The sequence below is a fragment of the Ostrea edulis genome, chromosome 9 (genome assembly GCF_947568905.1).
Source record: "Ostrea edulis chromosome 9, xbOstEdul1.1, whole genome shotgun sequence".
Lineage (NCBI taxonomy): Eukaryota > Metazoa > Mollusca > Bivalvia > Ostreida > Ostreidae > Ostrea > Ostrea edulis.
The window spans coordinates 8627678-8648280 of NC_079172.1; the positions used below are offsets into that span (position 1 = coordinate 8627678).

General features: G+C 37.4%; 3 protein-coding genes across 5 annotated transcripts in view; 1 reads left to right on the forward strand and 2 right to left on the reverse strand.

Moving 5' to 3' along the window:
- The window catches only part of LOC125659554 (myosin-VIIa-like), a 40478-nt gene extending 37759 nt beyond the window's left edge, over window positions 1-2719 (reverse strand). The window contains exon 1 of the mRNA XM_056148452.1: window positions 2700-2719. The gene's annotated coding sequence lies outside the window, so the exon portion shown is untranslated. The remainder of the gene's footprint in view (window positions 1-2699) is intronic.
- On the forward strand, window positions 2123-6678 carry LOC125658226 (uncharacterized). 3 transcript variants are annotated; one of them, XM_048889394.2, is made up of 4 exons: window positions 2123-2548; window positions 5338-5433; window positions 5761-6020; window positions 6214-6678. In XM_048889394.2, the coding sequence occupies exons 3-4, from the start codon at window positions 5821-5823 to the stop codon at window positions 6530-6532; spliced, it is 519 nt and encodes a 172-aa protein (XP_048745351.2). In that variant the 5' UTR covers window positions 2123-2548; window positions 5338-5433; window positions 5761-5820; the 3' UTR covers window positions 6533-6678. The 3 variants fall into 3 exon arrangements, with proteins under 3 accessions (XP_048745351.2, XP_056004437.1, XP_048745352.2); XM_056148462.1 differs by lacking the exon at window positions 2123-2548 and adding an exon at window positions 5113-5211; XM_048889395.2 differs by lacking the exon at window positions 2123-2548 and having other exon boundaries at window positions 5195-5400.
- Window positions 6675-20603, reverse strand: part of LOC125658224 (low-density lipoprotein receptor-related protein 4-like) — a 35459-nt gene continuing 21530 nt past the window's right edge. The window contains exons 5-20 of the mRNA XM_048889389.2: window positions 20124-20231; window positions 19544-19810; window positions 19191-19350; window positions 18949-19083; window positions 17863-17980; window positions 17570-17738; window positions 17248-17367; window positions 16142-16363; window positions 15714-15876; window positions 14620-14756; window positions 14240-14396; window positions 14046-14158; window positions 12280-12405; window positions 11943-12119; window positions 9398-9494; window positions 6675-7320 (exon numbers count right to left, since the gene is read on the reverse strand). Coding sequence (XP_048745346.2) covers window positions 6834-7320; window positions 9398-9494; window positions 11943-12119; window positions 12280-12405; window positions 14046-14158; window positions 14240-14396; window positions 14620-14756; window positions 15714-15876; window positions 16142-16363; window positions 17248-17367; window positions 17570-17738; window positions 17863-17980; window positions 18949-19083; window positions 19191-19350; window positions 19544-19810; window positions 20124-20231 — 2756 coding nt within the window. The 3' untranslated portion in view covers window positions 6675-6833. The remainder of the gene's footprint in view (window positions 7321-9397; window positions 9495-11942; window positions 12120-12279; window positions 12406-14045; window positions 14159-14239; window positions 14397-14619; window positions 14757-15713; window positions 15877-16141; window positions 16364-17247; window positions 17368-17569; window positions 17739-17862; window positions 17981-18948; window positions 19084-19190; window positions 19351-19543; window positions 19811-20123; window positions 20232-20603) is intronic.

Below are 20603 nucleotides of genomic sequence, written 5' to 3' on the forward strand. Positions count from 1 at the left end.
ACAATGTATATAGTCTCATCACATCCGTGTTTGCCCGGCTGTCTATTTTTGTATTGCTTATGGGATTTATGAGATTGATCACTGTTCGCTATCTTCACCTTTCATATGCAGTTCATTTAAAATATATACACCATACAATAAATAGACATCTTTTATTTCCGCTGTATCCGAGATTAGTAACCATGAACTGTGCATATATTTAAATGTACAAAAATAGAAAATTCAGCATAAATTAATGTTCTTAATTTCATTTTAGATCAATATTAATGATTCATAAAAACATCATTGACATTTGGATAATACAAACGAAGAATAAGCGAATTTGTAAATTGCATGTGTTTTAAATCCGCATTAGGGAAGTAAGTTCGATAACTCGAACAGGACTTTGAAAGCTTCCCGTTGTATTGTTACCAGTTCCGATTCGAGTTAATACGCTTTGCCGACAAATCATTCTCTTAAAAGATAAGCGTCTTACAGGCGGATCAACTTCACAAAGTATATTCTACTGCATTAGTGGGTCTAGATTTCTCCACAAATAATCAAAAGGTGAGATGGAAGAAACGACAAACTTTTCAGGTTTCGCCGCATTAGGAACATTTGCTCACAACATTTGTCAGAATTATATTTACACATGACGTCTATGTTTACAGCAGCATACCCCCCCCCCCCCCCAATAGAATCAATATTAAACTCATAACAGTTGCATAAAATAACCAAAGAGTACTGATGCATGATTGGAAACCCCCACGGGTACAAATATACCGGTATTTTAGTGACCCAACATACATGTAGTTCAAGTTACTATGAAGAATCTCAGTGGCGGATCCAGAAATTTCTGGAGTGGGCAGTAAAAGATTGGGGGTCTGGGGAGGCCAGTGGGCCCAGGGTTCAACCTGGGCTGGGTTAAGGGCAGAAGCCCCCTAAAGCTATCAAGTTCTGACAAAACATGACGTATTTATATTGTAGTGTTTTGGACATTTTCTATATCAAAAAAGGATCATATTTGTGAATACATCTGATATTAATTCCTACTAATTGTCTGTACTATCTGATGGTATTTGTGATCACTGTATGAAATGATTCCCTATGACAACAGCCGTCATTTACCATGTTGCATCTAATACAGTGAAACCATTTATTGCAGTAAATTATAGCTAACTACATTCCCCCAATTTCGTGTTATTTTCCCAGCTTTATAATACACCCAGTGCTTTCTGCCACAGCTACATCTTATCGTGGATCCCTCCGCACAATGTTCGATGTTTAAAAGTGACATCATCAATGATCAAGGCAAAACAAAGATTGAAAAATGCAACAGGAATGGAAAGGAGGAAACTGATACAAAATAACTGACGATAGACCGACAAATGAGGGCAACAGCAGTGAGGAAACAAGACAGCAGGATGAACTACCTACGAGAAAGCCGGCCATTATTTAGGCCATAGAACGTTGTGGAATCCAATAAATCTCAAAACATGAGGGTATAAAAACGATGCATTGTGCAAATTGTGCAAAAGATTCAGTATTATTAAAGTATGTACTTTCAGAATCCACGCCGGTAAGTGAGAAAGTTTCCCAGTTTACTTGTGGAAGGTCGGTGGTCTCTTTCCAGGTACATTGTATCTGGGTTCTCTCTTCCACCAATAAAAACTGGGCGCCACCATAAAACTGAAAAATTGTTAAGTGTGGCGGAAAACAGCAAAACAAACAAAACTTTCAGAATCCCGCCTCGAGAGACGGTCGGTAGTTATACTGAAAGGCACAACAAGACTATCACTGTAAGTAGGGACTCCTTAGAAGAAGGGAAAAAAAACGAATTGAGAAAAGAAAAGTGAAAAAGATACCTTTAAGTACGTTATAATCAAGGATAGACACAGGATAAAATGCATTGATGAGGCCAGTCAGTTTCTCAGTGCAATGGGTGACTGACAAATGGTACCAAAGCTCAAAAGTGTAGTTATGTTCCCCAGAGATTTAGACGTTACCAACAAGAGCCAAGACACCATAGCCAGGACAGTCAAGCCAATGACATCGAAAATAATATCCCCAAACTCGATGCATTGTTGGAAGAAAGGATCGATAAGGCACATGAGAGAAAGACAGAAAATATCAATACCGACGTGAAGCTTTAAAGAATGGCTGGAGGACGTGGTGTTCACAAACTGAGATATGCGGTAAAATTCAATCTCTGTGGTGAGTTATCGCCACGTTTGGAGTTATTCTTCACGAAAGGAAGCAAATCTTTGTGAAAAGCTGAAAACGACTGATATATTGTCACTGGATCTGAAGAGGAAGAGTGGAATAAACACGGAAATCATTAAATGAGAAGATTTCGAGTGATCTGCCTAGAATCTAGGAACATTAGTGAGTGTGAAATACCACGGAAATAAAATCACCAACTAAGATTATGATGGCGAGGAAGCTGTGATTAGTCCCAGAGCGAGTTAATCCACTGCAATCGGTGCATATTTCAAGGCCATATGGAGGCACTGATTGATGAGGAAGGAATTTTCCTGATGCATCGGATACATATGTAAATGTATTCAAGGTAATGCAACAATTTTGCTTCTTTGGAAATTGTCGTAGTTGATTAGATGAAGAATGTTTGCAACAAAAAATCAAATACGTGTACTGAGGAATATAATTCGAATAAATGAGGTAAAACATACGACTCCTTAGGGTGTTCGCGAGATTCCTACCTTTTTCTGTGACATCTATGTATATTCCCGAGCACTGCTGTAAGAGTTCCGTAGTGTTGCAAATTTTTGTCTATAATCAAATTTTCTTAAAGTGCGAGTTCCTAATGTCGTTCAAGTTATAACCTTGGGCTCAGCAATTGGAACAGCAATTATTTTGAAACGTATTGTTCTGTTAGAGCCTTGTAATCACTAACCATGATCTACATACCATGCATCCCGTGTTATTCATCAACTAAGTAGGCGACTCTTTAAAAAAAATGGATGAAACGATCTCTACCTTCTGCAGAGGAATTAATTACGTTAATGACAATATTACAAAATCAAAAAGATTTATAAAATTAAACAAAGGCTGCTTCTATCTTTAATGAGGTCGACAATACTACTGAAAATTTTGAAAATGTTTGTAGTTATACAAAATCCCTTGTAGGCTAGTTACAAATACCACTATCCGCCAAGCAGAGTTTCAGACTAGAGAATTTCCAATAGTGTCGTAGTTCTGTGTTCAAATTAGTTTTATTTTGATCAATTGAAAAAAAAAAAACGCATGTTCATTTCCATTTTAGCGTTTTTCTCCGTATTTTCAGACAGAGTAACACAGTAAATGATAATGCACATTATTATCTAAATGTCATTCGCCAAACGTTCGACATTTAGAAGTGAGAATCGCGGGTCTTGCAGGTCCCGTGTCGCGACAGGCGTTGGCAGGTTAGATAACTGCTACATGTACGGCCGTACGCTGTAAGTGTAGGTCTAAATTTTGTAGTACATCTGGAGACGCCTCAAATGGAAATTCTTGAGGGGACGTAAAAGCAACATACAATCATAAACTATGACGTCATAAAAAGTTGACTTTTCCCCCGCTGTTTTGCAAGACACACATGTTCACAAAGCACTTTAGCTCGAACATTTTTTAGATCACAACCAAACATGATTCCATTACCTTCTGTCAAAGTTTTGATTCCACTATATGATAAAGTTGAAACAGCCCACCCAAAAACATGGCTGCCGTACTGGAGTGGGAGTAGGTGGGCGAGTGATTAGTGTGCATACACGTACCGAGACGAGCTGAATGAAAACACTCACTGGGTTTCCCCATTCATGAACTTTCCTGTCTTTTCCTAAAACAACTTATTTCATCACTGAATATTACTTGAGACCAGTTTTGTTAAACTGCTGGTGCTATTTTTGCCCGCTTCTAGAAAATTTGGGCTTTCTGGTTAATTTGTGAAATAGAAATTTTCTTGGCAATCGAGCATCACTAGTAATTTTGCTCTTTAAATTGTCTTGAAACTGTCCTGCTGGAAAATTGCTGGTGTGCAGATTATGAAAAGCACTGGTGACATCTGACAAAGTCTGTCTTCGATTCTTTTAACCAATCTCGCCAATACATGGTCCCCCATTTCACAAACCGATCTTCTCCATCCTGATTTTTCTTAATTTTCAAATGACCTCCTTTCAGAATTCCGTTTTAACACTTTGTACACAGTCCGCCTATTCCAGTAAAGGCTGATATTTTACAGCCACGTAATCTATTTTCATACGGATACAAACAATCCTTTTGCTTTTGCTCGATTGATAGGTCTTCCCCTTTCGGAGCCATTTTTATACCAAGAATAGATCAATGGAATCCCCGTTGGATGTTAGGTCAGATACGATGCTCATGGACACGTGTGGATGCCACAATTTGAGATTTTATAAATATCGAGTAATCATGTTTGTTTTCACGGCCGCCATTTTGCGTTTTGTATAAAAGCCAGGTACTGTAGTATTTACAAAAACGCGTAACGATATAGATTAATTCACCCATATTTTATTATTTATATTCTGTCCTCATAATAACGCGGATTCTCTTATTTCATCGTACTCAGATATTTTGGATTTTCAGCTACGGTAAACAGTATACGTGTACTAAATTTATTTAAGTCTTTCCAGTAATGTCTTCCGTGAGGATCCGGCCTAGCATAGATCCTCAGTACCCCCTTGTTTGTCGTAAGAGGCGACTAAATGGGGCGGTCCTTCGGATGAGACCACCAAAACCGAGGTCCCGTGTCACAGCATGTGTGGCATGATAAAGATCCCTCCCTGCTCAAAGGCCGTGAGCGTCGAGCATAGGCCTAAATTTTGCAGCTATTCACCGGCATAGGTGATGTCTCCATATGAGTGAAAAAAATCTCCAGTGGGACTTTAAACAATATACAACCAACCAATACTGTCAGATTGTATAGTATTTGGCAAAAGACGGTAATTTCCATGAAGAATAACATTGCTGTTAAAATTCCCTGTTCCCCTATTACTCTCATTGCACATTACGCACAGGCACTAATTAGACCCATACACAGGAAAAACTATCGCTCTACACAGTACGTCCACCATGCATGTTTTAGGATAAGACGAAGCTCTTGTTAAAACCCGCATTTACATTTGTAAACAGCTTATCAGTGATATGTCAACATTATGGGGAAACCCTATATAATAAAGTTTATTGCATGTACCCTGTATCAGCGGGTACAAGGTTCTGATGAAGGATAAAGATTTATTATTCACAATCACGTTCATGGATTACTTTGCATGGAGTATTTTTTAACTGTAGTTTGAGACTCCTCTCTGTGATATTTATGGATTTTATTCTGTGTTGTAGTCTAATTCTACTACCTGACCAACGTAGGCGTGGACGTCCTTGATTTTCTCACTGTGGAAAGGAGTATGTAATTTTTCTCACACCACTAAATTTAAGGTAAATTTATTGACCTTATTAGATTTGTTTTAGATTTACAGAAATGCAATTTGTTTAACCATTTATGCTCTTTATCTCCGATTTTGGAGAAATGGCAAGGTTCTTATCACATACAGCTGTCAACAACAAATGCATATCTGTGTATATACCTAGTCACTCGTATTGATTCTCCTTCGTTACTAGTACTGTCAATTCAGCGAGATAAAGCTGCATAACTCAAAGGTTAAAACAAATTCTTTCGAGCACAATCATTATTGGTCATTGTTAAGATCTACATGTACATCCTTTACATGAGACTCTAACAATATCTAATTAATGTATTTGAAGTGACAACTGATGTCTGACTAATGAAAATATACCTGTCAGCAGACGTCAAGAACTCAAGTAATGTTCGTAGTATATACTCAGTCTACCTCGGAGACAGACGCAGCAACAATAGACACCATATATACCACAAATACAAGGACACCCGGTCCTACCAACAGCCGGATTCCAAATGATGACATTGAGATCATCATCATCGTCATATGCGTCATAGCTGTCGTCGCTCTTGTCATACTTATGTATGCACTAATAAAGAAATTTAGGTAAAACTGCAAGTCATATCTTCGTTCCAAATCCTGCATTTGTATTTAAGTTTCATCAATATTGATGATGAAATGACTTTTATTCTAAATTTATTTAATAAAAAATGAAATGACTTTTACTCTTAAGTTCTATTCTAGTGTGTTTTAGTGAGGAGCAATGTTTATAGTATGTGTATATTGTAATCTCTTTCAGGTACTCCAAACCGTTTTTAAGATTCATGAATTTGACTCGAGGGAGATCTTCCACAACTGGAAGTCACCATCCACTGGAGCCCGATGAAGTAGAAGATTTTCCGCCTCCGAGAACTGAACGAGAATTGTTCTCCATTGGTGATCATGACGACATTGACATGCGCCGAGGAGGAGCAGCCCCAGACGATGGCTACTACTTCGATGAAATTTACGAGAAATCAGCATTTGTGGACGAAGCCACAAATTCTTCAATAAAAGAACTTAAAATTCCAACAGAAAGTGATGATGTGCCAGATTTATTGTTCAGGTCACCTCGGTAACGAACAATTATCGTATATTCATTTATATTTCTTAATTATGTGTATCAATTCAACAACATCTTTCACAACATCGTTATCAAATTTACCATGCGTACATAGATCATGTTGGCGTTCTTTTTTTTTTAAATAAAGAAAAAGTCAACACAGTTATTGCATTTAATTATATCATTCCCATAGGCACAAGTAAAATTTACAAAATTGCACAGTGCAAAGAACATTATGTTAAATCAATCTATACAGTATTTCAATCATAGTTACCTTGGTGTTTCCAGTGATAAGTAAATGTAGAGTAAATTATGAATCAGTTACATTGCTGAACACGGCTACCCCTACGTACATTATCAGGGGTTCTGATAACGTATAAATAGTCTTCACCATGCGTCGGCTTCAGGTGATCGTTGCTATCATAGTCGGGTTCGGGATCCTGCATAGAAGCTCTCGACTGGCTTGTTTCGAGGTAACCCAAGTCATCTTCATTAACTCGTGAAGGGAATACTGAGTACCTCTCAGACTTAACAGATAATCCTCCGTCATCACAGGATTTCCCTTTGTATTCGTGTTTTGAAAATCGTATTGATGGAATTTCCACAGACTTTGGTTGTTCAATTGTCGGTGCCTGGTACAGGTAATTTTCCTTTATTTCATCATATACTTCTCCATCTTCGGAAAGTGTTGTATACGTACTTATCTGAGAACCTGAAAGCATGCTGGGATCTAGTTCACTTGGACATGTGTAACCTAGTGAAAGGTCGTTCTGCTGCTGCTTCGATTTTTTCTCTTTCTTTTTCCTGAAATCGCACGAAGATGATTATATGGCGATTTAATAAGCGTTAATACATGTATTCATTTTCTAAAACGTGATACATCATAATAAAGAGCAAACAAAAAACAAAACATATTAGCCATTTCAAGGATCAATCTCATAACTCTTATACTCTCAAGCAATACAAAATAGAGAGTTTGGCAAACACGGACCTATGGACATACCAGAGATGGGATCAGGTGCCTAGGAGGAGTAAGCATCTCTTCTCGACCGGTCACACCCGCCGCGAGCCCTATATCTTTTTCGGGTAAACGGAGTTATGAGATAAATTTTTAATTCAAACATGCTTTCACTATTCCTGATGAATACATTTCTATAATATTGTTGACGTATTATAAGAGGAAATGTGTCGAACAGGACATTGTTCAGACAGGATGCAGCCCTATCTATATGGGATTACTCAAGAGGCAAACCATATTTTTATCAGCCAATCCAAACACGGCTAGTAACATTTTAACTTGGAAGTGATTGATGAAAGACATAAAGCAAGGCATGGTATCAAAACCAATACTAGAACATTTTCATCTTGTTGAGATGCAAGGTGAAGATAACGAACAGTGATCAATCTCATAACTCCTATAAGCAATATAAAATAGATAGTTGGGCAAACACGGACCCCTGGACACACCAGAGCTGGGATCAGGTGCCTAGGAGGAGTAAGCATCCCCTGAGATAGGAGTCATAATTCAGGATATTTTCTTCACATTAATTATCAATATAGATCTGTGGTAAACACAAGTTTAAGGGAGATTATCAAACAAAAAATTCCACGTTTATCTAATCAGTTGTACATCTTGGACTCAGCGGATTTAAAAAATATTTTAAACGTGTGTACGTGTGTACGGTTACTATTAAAGTACTTCAATAGTAGTACAATTGAAGTTATAATTTACGTACATACACTTTATCAGTTATGTATTTTAGGTTATCAAAGTACTTCATTAATAGTACAATGTACCTTAATATTAAAGTACCTCATTCATTGCAAATTGAAAAGATGAAGATAACAGTGATCGATATCATAACTCCTACAATGTACAATGCTAGACAGGTAAATACGTACCCCTGTATATAACAGATCCTAGGAAGAGTAAATGCCCCCTGTTAATCGATTACATCCACCGTGAGCCCTATATATTGATCATGTAAACGGAGTAATTCGTAGTTAAAATCAGTGTGCCAAGAACGGCCTAACAATTGATATGAAATGCGTCAGACAGCATTTGACCCAATGATAGGTAGTATTGGCAATCTAGATCGATATAATCACCATAGAATTCGCAAAATGCTGACTTTAAATGTGAATGGAAACCCCTGTAACAAATTTAAATTGCTATTAAAGTACAATTCAGCTATGTTATCGGAAATCACTATTACCATAGTTCAAGACATTTAGATATATTGACGTTTTATCTATCAACCATGATCATCTTCATTCATATGTCGATTCGATATATCCCTGTGAACTCGAGATCAACCTCCACATCTGCTTAGTACTAAGGTATTTTTATTGGAAATGAATATTGACGGCAAAATAAGAACTCGTTGCTTTTTTATACCTCTCAAGTGATTCGATACGCAAGAGCTTGTTCTGCGTATGATCAGTTTTTAAATCGAGGCAGCCTACTGACAAACAAAATGATGTTACGGGGGTTTCAACAATCTCGTTTAAAGTCAGCATCTCGCAAATTTAAATTCTATGGTCGTTATAAAGATCTAGATTGCTAATACAACCTATCGTTTGGTCAAATGATGTCTGTTATGTTTCATATCGATAGTTAGGCCGTTCTTGGCTCATTGATTTTGATTACGTACGGAATTACTCCGTTTACCTGATCAAAACATAAGGTTCACGGCGGGCGTGACAGGGGATGCTTACTCCTCCTAGACCCCTGATCCCACCTCTTGTATATCCAGGTGTCCGTGTTTGCTCAACTCTATTTTTGTTTTCCTTTTAGGAGTTATGAGATTGATCACTGTTCGTTATCTTCACCTTTTACAAGTTTTATTAATATGTTGGATACAACTGTTTCAAATCCCACCTTTTTAACACGAAGAAAACGACAACAGCCAAAATGATCAGTACCACCCCCGACCCGGCAATTCCTCCAGCTAATGCAGCCACATTTTTCTCCACAACTGAAATTAAAACCGACGGAATAAATACATGCACATATAATTTAAATTGCTTCAATAAAAATTATTGTATTTGAATACTAGGAAAACATTCTTTCCTTCATCAATGAAAACTCTCCACTATATTCGATGAACGTAAAAAAAAAAAAAAAAAAAAAAAAAAAAAAGGCTGGTTCCTAACAAATTTTCACTTATGCATATATACTGAAGTAATTCACATGCATTCTAGTGATTTCTGTCTAGTGGTTTGATTACCAACCTTTGCATAGTTGATTGGGTTCCTCGTTCAAGGCATCATTTTATTGCAGACAAGCAATGCAATTCGAAAGATGTCAACACTTATAGATGATTCAGATGTGATACATGTATTTTGTATGCATTCTTTTCACGCACATATAATTGGTATAGTTTATCGTGCTGTTGTTGTTGTTAATTCAAGGTCACAATCTTTCCATATCAAATTAAGGACTTTGAAATTGCTTTAGATCAGGCAGATATTGTATACTGGGGAGGATCCAGGAATCGCGGTTAGTTGGGTGCAACTGTATGAGGCAGTATGTCTTGGGGCTGCCTTGAGGCCCCCGATGGGTGAAGGGCGAAGCCCTGGTGGGACCCTAGGGGGCGAAGCCCCCGGAAGCTCCTGGATTTTTACAGATTTTATAGGTCTTGAAATATGCCTCCTATGTAGTAATTTTTACTATTTTATGTCATATTTGATAAGGTGAAACTAATAATAAGACGCACGTTTAAAGGATTTTTGGAAAAAATGCAAGTTCTCCCAATAAAAGTAATTCAATAAATACAAAGATTTTGTCATTTTTTTGTCCGAGAGTGGAAGAAATTATTGCTTCTTTCAACGTTTACAATTTTCTAAACAGGAGACCCCGATTTAATTAAAATGTGAAAATCTTAGGGGGCGCCGACTGCCCCCCCCCCCCCCCCCCCCCCGCCCCTTTTAAATCCGCCACTGGTATGTACTACTGATTTATTACAAATTTCGATGTTAATCATGCAAGACATCATTTAAACTGAATGAACTGGATATTGCCTTTCTTTTTATCACATTACTTCTATTGTTAAATTGCTTAGACAAATATCCATAACTTTTTCATGACTGATATTCAAGATAACCAAATGATTGTAGTTCAAGATCATGACGTAGTGTCTCTCATATGCATCATCAAAATTAGAGATTTCTTCACATAAATGAAGTAGGCCTAAGTCTAGGACAAATATTTTTCATTTTCCGGAAGAGAGCTGGACTTTGCCTAGACGGTCTTCTTGTAAGATATAATCAAAAGCAACCTTTTATTTCATGTATATGCTTCTAATGTGCCACCACAATCACGACTGATTGATTGATTGTATATTGTTTAATGCCCCACTCGAGAATCGTTCATCCATATGGCGACATCATCACTGCTGGTGAAGGGTTGCAAAATTTAGGGCTGGCGGTCACCATGCTCTGCGCTTACGGCCTTCGAGCAGGGAGAAATCTTTATCGTGGCACACCTGCTGTGACACAGAGCTTCGGTTTGTGCGGTATCATCCGAAGGATCGCCACATTTAGTCGCCTACTACGACCAGCAAAGGGTACTGGGGATCTATTCTTACCAGTATCGTCACGGGATTCATAATTACGAAGACGTGTCCCATAGAATGTCTATATTAATGACCTTGACTTTCACGAAGTCGTGTCCCATAGAAAAGTCTATATCAATGACCTTGACTTTCACGAAGTCGTGTTCCATAGAAAAGTTTACATCAATGACCTTGACTTGGTATAAACGACACTGATTCAGGGCCACTACATTACACACCCCCACTGTCATTGAAAACCCGTCGTGCAAGGAAAAGTAAATTTTATATACTATTAACCCGGACCTTTGATCAAACAACTTTGAGATGATTGGTCCAAGCAAATATTTCTAGTCGTGTGCAGTTTATATATGCCAGGTACGAAGTTTAAATGGCTCTTTTGACAAATGTAAACTGGTAAAGATAGAACATAGAACGGTTGGTTGGTTGTATATTGTTTAACGTCTCCTCGATAATTTTTCACTCAGATGGACACGTCACCATTGTCGGTGAAGATTTGCAAAATTTAGGCTTATGCTCGGCGCTTATGGCCTTTGAGCAGGAAGGTATCTTTACCGTGCCACACCTGTTGTGAACCTGTGACATGGGCCTCGGGTTTTCCGATCTCATCTGAAGAACCGCCCCATTTAGTCGCCTATAAGGACAAGTAAGAGGTACCAAAGTCATATTCCAACCCGGATCTCAGTGGGACGAAAGAATGGAAGACATGGTATTACAAGTATACATATATTGTAGTAACATTACAATCATATTCTATTTCCAAAAGAAAGGGAGGACTCTCAAAATTAATGCAAGTACCTGTAAAATCTCTATGATTAATTGAATTATCTCAAAATAATCGTCTTATGGTACCTGTACATAATTTGTTGGTCTGATCCCATTGTCCATTGGCACCACAGATAATCCTGGTGGTTTCTGCCACATTTACCTGATAACCTTCATCGCATGTAAACCCACAAACGTCCCCCGCCAATCTTCTACAAGTCTTCGGGATTTTACCATTACTAATGGTTAATGGGCACTGCACATCTGTCACAAAATATTGCAGTCTTTTTTTAAATTCACAAAGTACGACAAATTATCTATATAAAACACACTGCGATTTGTTTGAGTTGGAGGTTTTTTGTGTTTGATGTTTGTTTTATTTTATCGTTGTCATTTTTAGTGTATATTGTGAACGTATTCCCACCTCCTGGACAAAGCCCCTCAGGGTCGATTTGGACACCATTTTCACACGCACAGATTGCATTATTTTCTCCTCTCGGCAAACAAAACTTGCTACACAGACCATTTTGGCTCGAACACAATTTATGTACTGAAATGTAAATTCATGTATTTAGACACTAACTGAATACAATAACCCGTTACAACAGCTCATTTGAAAGGTACAGTGTGATGCAATAAGTATTCGTACAAATTGCCGATGTGCTTAAATTCTCGACGGAATTAGGTTAGAATAAAAATGTAAGTATGCTGTTTCTAGAATTAATAAAACAAACTAAACTTACCTAATACTTTGTCAAATGTCCTTTTAATCTTATAAAACTCAATAATCTTCGGTGTATCGATCGATATAGGGCTCACGGCGGGTGTGACCGGTCGACAGGGGATATTTATTCCTCCTAGGCACCTGATCCCACCCCTGGTGTGTCCAGGGGTCCGTGTTTGCCCAACTATCTATTTTGTATTGCTTATAGGAGTTATGAGATTGATCACAGTTCGTTATCTTCGCCTTCCATAGGCTTCTAACATAGTCTACCCTATCCAGATTTCTTGAATCTCGCGGAAGAGGGCATCCCTACTCCCGATTCTCCCAACTCGTGTCTAAAGCTTTCTTGTTGGTAACAACCACAGATTTTCGATGATATTGAGATCTGGACTCTGTGCTGGCCAACTCATCGTGATAACATTGTTTCTGTGGAGACATTCCTGGATGCTTCTAGCCTGATGTACCCGAGTGTTGTTCTGCTGAAATATGTAATTTTCAGCGGTGAAATGACGGACTATAACTGGCCACAAGTTCTCATCAAAGGTCTCCTGATATTTCTCAGCGTTTATATTGCCATTTACAGACGTGATAGTCCCACACCTTCTCATCTTACCCCCCCCCCCCACCAATCACCACTTCATGACATGGCTTACTTTGTCGTGGTGTCACTATATCTGGCCACCATCCCTCATCCTTTTTGCGCCACACATACATACGGGAATCATATCCTATCATGATTTTAGATTCGTCCGAAAAAATAATTCTGTGCCAATAATTTTCTACTTTCAATCGTCTCTTTCCCTGCACCAAGACAATCTTTTCTTCCTGTTAGCTTCCGTCACAACCACTTTCTTCTTAGATACACGCCTCGAGAAACCATGTTTATGAAAATGAATGTGCACGGTACGTTTGGCAACAGGTTGGTCCACATTTTCATTAAATCTGTTCTTAATGTCAAGCAAACTCTGCCTTCTGTTCGTCTTGATTAACCTTTCCAATCGTCGATGATGGCGATCTGTCACTTTCGGAGGCCGGCCGCTTCGTTTGGTGTTTACCGCTGAACCTCTCTGTTCAATACGTTTTTTCACGCTTGAAATTGTCCTATGAGGAATTCCTAACAACTCTAATACTTTCCGAATACAATTTCCGTTCTAAGAGACTCCATATAATTTTTTTGACCTCGCTTGACAACTCTTTCCCCTTTCTACCCATCTCGCTTTCACTTGCACATTTCCGGAAATATAGCAGACGATAACAAAACCATGTGATACATGGAATGCCACATGACTGAACAATTTTATAAATAAATAGCAGAATCACGACGCTATTAACTATTTTATACTCCGTTAAATCTATTGGCTTCAAGCGCGAATGTAAACACACCGTCATTTTGTACACATAATTATTGCATCATACTGTACATATACATATTGTAGTTTAATTTTCACCACATCCACTATACTTACACATTTGGCTACTCTCTTTATAGATTGTTAAATACAAAAGTTTTCCAAATAACGGGGATGCCATTACAGTTGACGGATTAGAACCTGTTATTTTAGATATCTTTGTGACAGACCTGTTGAAAAAATGTAATTAAAATGTTAGGAAATGCTTCATACATTCTAAATCGAATAATATACTCAGTATCGTTTCCCACCTTCTGTCTCTAGCAATGTAGTAGATGAACTCTCCATAAACTGTAACTGACACAGGGAATTCTTTTCTATTTTCTATAACTGTTCGTGGTGTGAATGTTGCCATATTTACGACTTCAATCTTATCCAAGGTATCGTCACACCATACAAGACTCCCATCTGTAAAATTTGAACGAAATTCTTTTTCGTATCTTTTTTTACTCTGGAAATATCACCCTATATCATTTTAAGTTTGAATTAGGAATATCAACACTATGTCATTGGTAGATATTCCATCAGAAGTAAACATACGCATACCCCAAGGGAAAGACTTCCCTGCAATAATAATTTTTCCAATTTATATCCAAAACTGTGTGTTTGTCCGATTGCATGACCGCCATACCTGCATCGTCTATAGCCAAATCCATAGGGGTAGCAATGGGATGGGATGAACTAGAAAATATTGTTTCCACGTTTGTGCCATCCATATAGGATCTGCGTAATTTTGGATTTGGTCGACCTTCAATCCACACCATAATTCTGAAGATATAGAATGGAATCCATTTCACACTTCAATAATCATAAGTCATTCATCATATTTCAGACGACATACAAAGGACTTCCAAATTATACCGATATTAGTCGGGAAAATATAGATTCTGTTACTTACTATACCAGATGCATATCCAAATTTGAAAAACTGACAAATGACAAATATGTGTGGCAAAAGCTTTCCTAAAAACTTATAAACAACAGTAGCATTTCACACATTCTTACAAAGTTTGTCCAAGTCTAAGCTTGATGTTTCCTGACGGAAAACCTGTATGAAAAGAAGCTATTTTATGTCGCATTAATAGCGGTAAGACGTAATTGTCATGATGTTACAATCGGAATCTACGTCATTTCCGTCGAATTGAGAACGACAAAGAAGCATCAGAATTCTTTCACAAAACAAGTTTGAAACAGAAACACAACTGAACATTTTGGTGGTGAACAGCCTTTATCATATATAGTTATCACATGAGCCGACACCTGCGCGTCAACACGAAATAATTATACTATATATTTCACTTATCGGGAACTGACCTTAACTGTACTGTCTCTAGAGAAAGAACTCATTTTTCCTGGACCAACACTGCTCAGAATATGTCGCGTAAATGTATCATATCTAATATGTGTTACCGTCTGCAACATATTTTACTATAGTGTAAAACATCTTACTATTTCAAATTTATACAAATGAACACAGCTTTAAAAATCTCTCAATTTTGCGTCGATTGATTGATTAGTCTTATGATCATTGATCACCAGAACATGACCCTCAATGCGATGTTGATATATACTAGAGTTGCGAGTTTACGAACGTACCTGATATCTCATTTTAATTACACTGCGTTCTTTGGAACTTGCATTTTGGGATTACAGATACTTTTCATCCACTAAAAGAAAGAGTAGCGCGTAGTTTCCAAATATAGACAAAATGATAAGGTTCCTTACCCTCGTTTAGAATCTACTTGCAGAGATCCTATATTTCCTCCACTCACAAGTTTGCGGAAGACATCTCCAGAATTGGTAGTTACAAAAATATTGTCACCGGAAGAGTAAAAAATGTTCCCAGTTGAGTGGTCAATAGTCAACCCATGTACCTCCACCACGCCACCTAGTGGTAGTTAAATCAAATATTGCAAGAAGTATTATCACTCATACAACATACATGCACCGGTCTCAATTACCATCGTGACATACAGTGAGTGTCTACTCTACAGCCAACATCATATTTCATTTCAGTTCCACGTTTCAACATCAAACCATACTGCTATATCTGAGATTGGACCAATATGTGAACTATTTCATGTCTATAATCCTGGATACATGTGAACCAAAGCAATTTAAAAATTTATCAAAAACCGCACAAATACGTTTACCTTTTACAACCTTTTCGTTACTACCATCGAAATGGCTTTTCCGTATAGCAGTTTGAGAACTGTCCCACCATATCATTTCATTTCTGATGTCGTCAAAATCTTGAACCCCAGGACTTCCAGGCAAAATGTTTATGGTTTGTATATCTTCATTCATATAATTTATTTGGTAAATATTTTTCTTTTGAATATCAGTAGTCAGTAGGAAACCTCTGTCAATTGGTGCTGAAAACAGAAAACATATATTTATGTTTTTGGTTAAATTGCATCAATTTACAATCTTTGAATATTGTATGAAAATGTTAAGATAACGAATAATGATCAATCTCATAATTCCTATAACCAATACAAAATAGAGAATCGGGTAAACGAGGACCTCTGAATATACCAGAGGTGGGATCAGGTGCCTAGGAGAAGTACGCATTCCTTGTCGACCGGTTACACCAGCTTTGAGCCAAATATCGTGATCAGATAAACGTAGTAATCCCTTGTCAGAATCAATGTGCTAAGAGCGGCTAAACAATTGCTATGAAACACGTCATTCAGCATTTGATCCAAGATTTCAGTTCCCCTACTGCAAGCCTATTGCCCCTGGTTTTGCCTCTGCAAATGGGTTTGCTCTCAATGATATGTTGACCATGCTACCGTTAGATCGAGCACAACTATATGTACATATATGTGCGTTGATCCAGATTTTTTCCCCAGGCAAGTGGGTTTCATATATCGAAACTAGGGACTAACATTTAAAATCTTACATGTACAATTGAAAATATCAAGATCAGGGGACTATCAAACCACCACCTCCTCTCCTATATACTTGCCGGACATTACCACTGACACTACCAATGAAATTGAAATATCTAATGTAAATGAAAACGATGGACGGATATGTAGTGTAGTGTTAGCAAGGCAGTGGTTATCCTGAAATTTATACAGGTGGAATGGTTGATTTGTGCTTAATGAAAGGTGAAGATAACGCACAGTGATCAATCTCATAACTCCTATAAGCAATACAAAATATATAGTTGGGCAAACACGAACCCCTGGACACTAATAATAGCATACTTTAACTGTATTTAGGATCAGCAAGGTCAATAGAACGTATTTACCTGATACACACGACTTCTGGTCGGATTGGATAGTGTATCCCAAGTGACAAACACATCTACTATTTTCCCCCTCAACAACACATATATGCTCGCAACCATCGTTGTCTGTAATGCATGGTTCTGTTGAAAAAGACAGGCTCAAAAGATTATTGGCTGCAGACATTGAAGGAGAATATGGTTGTCATGATTATTGTTCACTGCTTTATGCAATTATTCACCATATAATTTTGTGGATCAAAATTTCCAACATATGTTCTGACTAAACTAAAACTTCATTACTAAGATATCAGTTTTAAGTCATCTTTCCTTGTATTACATGTACCTTTTGCAAAAGGCTGTAAAGCTTTATCAAATGCGCGCATATCAAATATCCTGGAAACCCCTACGTTAAGCGGCATTTCAATAGCGATATCTGAGCTCAAAGATGTGTTTTCCATTACATTCAGGTGCAAAGTCGAGGGAGGAGTTGTCGACAACCACAACAAATAGTCCTATAACAGAGCAACATCGTAAATTGTACATTTTTATTTCATTTAAGTGTAGAACTGTAACGCGAGTTACACATAAAACGAATGATTGTTTCGGTTTCACTTTAGTTTTAACCTTGTATTTTACCTTGTACACTGTGATGCCGGAGTATGTTGATCCTTGTGAAAGCTGCTTGAAGTTAGTATTGGTGCCATCTGATTTTACCGACCCCAGTGAGGACTTTCCTGCGTCACTCCAAAATACCCTACAGCGTTAGAAGGAGAGAATGAAAAATTAAGATAATGAACAGTGATTAATGAACTAGTGAAGATAACGAACAATGAAATCTTATTAAGTATAAAACATTAAGAGAAAGGCAAACACAGACCCATGGACAGGTGCCTAGGAGGAGTAAGTACCCCCCTGTTGACCGGCTGTATCCACTGAGCCATATTTCTTGATCAGGTAAATGTAGTAATTCGTAGTCAATATTAATATGTAAACACACCGGTTTCGAGATACGTCCGAGTTATTTTCCTTTGGAGAACTCTCGTAAATAATGAGGCGCCAAACAGTTTGATTACATGAGGGAGTGGGACGAATTTCCATCATTGCACAAGTTAATCTGCTTAGTAAGTTTCTCATACGCAATTTCATCACCTAAATTCGACTGATACACAAACTAAGTATATAATATTTTAGTATTCAGGGAGTTATTAAATACATGGAATTCCTATCATAACATGTTATGTTTCCACTTCGGTAAAATATTTCTTTTGATAGCAATTTGTATTTCCTATCTTTTAATACATTTTATCGCCTTCCTTATTGACTATAGGTGCACTCTGTCCCACTAAGGCATTCAAAGTTCCACCAACTGCTCTTCCTACACAGAAGGACTTATCTCGAAACTGGCGTATAGGTTTGAATTCAAAAGTGAAGATAAAGAACAATGATAAATCTCTTAACTCCTAAGGAATACAAAATAAAGAGTTGGACCCCTGGGCATACATGTACTAGAGATGGGATCAGGTGTCTAGGAGTAAGCATCCCCTGTCGACCGGTCACACCCACCATGAGCCCTATATCATGATCAGGTAAACGGAGTAACAAATTAAAGTAGGCCCAGCAGGTTTCTGTTGATCAGTGTGTCAATTCTGTTTGATTCTACGATCTATTGATGAATTCGATTAATAAGTTTTATGTTTATGATATTATTTTATTTTTACTTACATGTCTTTCCGGCGATCGTAGATTAGGTATGCAGGGGAAACAATGCCGAGGCTCTCTAAGGTTTGAATGTCGTTGGTTTCTATATTTAGAACTTTTATTGATACAGACGAGGATCCATCAATATAGAAAAATCTCCTATAAACAAAATCAGCATCGTAGTAAACATTATCTTTTAGATATAATAAATATATGACTAGAAACACACAATTCAAACTTCTTGTAAATAAATTTGAATGTATTACTTTTTAAAGGGATCGACTTTCAAAGCCGTAGGGAATCCCATACTCGGTGCAGAAATTTCCTGGATCGTGATTTTCTCTGAAGATACATTCCAAGCAAATATCTTACTGACGGATTCCTCGCTCCAGTATAAGGTGTCTGTCAGCCAATCGTAATCCATGCCTGGAGAAGGTTACAGAGACAGTTATACATTTCAGTAATTTAAAAATGAATATCATGAGGTAGTCGCATGATTTGGGACACCAGGTGGGTTAAATACGTATTTCCAAAAAGACCTTATTGATAATAAAAATGATGAATACATTTGCATGGCGCCAAATCTTTACTTGATATCCTGTTACAATGCAAGGCGTACCTGAAATCCTGTTCTGTCTCGAAATATTCAAAGCAACTGAGGTTTCAAATAGTTCTTGTCTGAAAATGATATCTTCTTTAGCATAATATATTTCTCTGGTGTGCATTGCTAACGTGAAGTAAGACACATCCCCGGAGGTTGTGGCGATGACATCACAGTTGATTGGTAAATTGATATATCTATAGGAATTTAAGGTGTCGATCGTTATATCACATATATTAGGTCCAGCTGCCACTAAAATGCTTCTTTGTAAAAGTTTGTTAGTCTCTGTAGAAAAAGAAAAAAGTAAATGTGATTTTGTAATAAAGTGCATGTATAAATGTTGTTACATTCAATTCAAATGTCAGGAAACTGATGCTTGGGAATATCCACTACATGTATATGAATATGCAGTGTACACTGCATTTTGTCTGACAGTATCTGTAAACATGGTAAAGAGGATTAGCTAGTTACGGATTTTAAAAATAAACGACACTAGAAATAGGTTTTAACGTCAAATAATCATTATTTGGTCCAGCATAGATTTTAATGTTTATTTTTTCCTGTATGACTGGTGTCTTGCAGAGAATCCATACCGTACCTGTACACGTTTTGTCGTCTGCGGACAGATCATACCCATCTTCACAGAGACATTTAGCCCCGGCGTTTTCCGTGATACATATCTGATTACAGCCGTACGCATCACACTCTGTAATGGAGGAATTGTCTACATTATCAACTTTTCTATTCGTCTTCCCCGTTATTGCTTGACAAATAGCATATTCAATATGTGAAGGTTAAAGAGGACTACAATGAACAGTTGAAATCCTGATGTAATTCTATTTAATCACAGACTATCTTCGAATTGGAGTAAGTTTTCATGATATTCACTGGCTCAACATTCTATCAATTTCATTAATTTTTGCTGAATAGTAAAGGTAACTCGTATCTTTTAAGTTATCCAAAAACTTTGATCGTGATATCGTTCAAAACATTTTTTTTTTCCTCTCAAAATCATTTTCGTTTTAAAAAGAATTGACTTTGAGACAATGTCCAGAAATATCCCAAAATTAATTTCACT

Excerpts from the sequence above, each read along its gene's own strand:
- LOC125658226 (XM_048889394.2), top strand. The coding sequence starts at position 5,821 with ATGTTCGTAGTATATACTCAGTCTACCTCGGAGACAGACGCAGCAACA. Across the intron at positions 6,021-6,213 it reads GCACTAATAAAGAAATTTAG|GTACTCCAAACCGTTTTTAA; the intron begins GTAAAACTGCAA and ends AATCTCTTTCAG.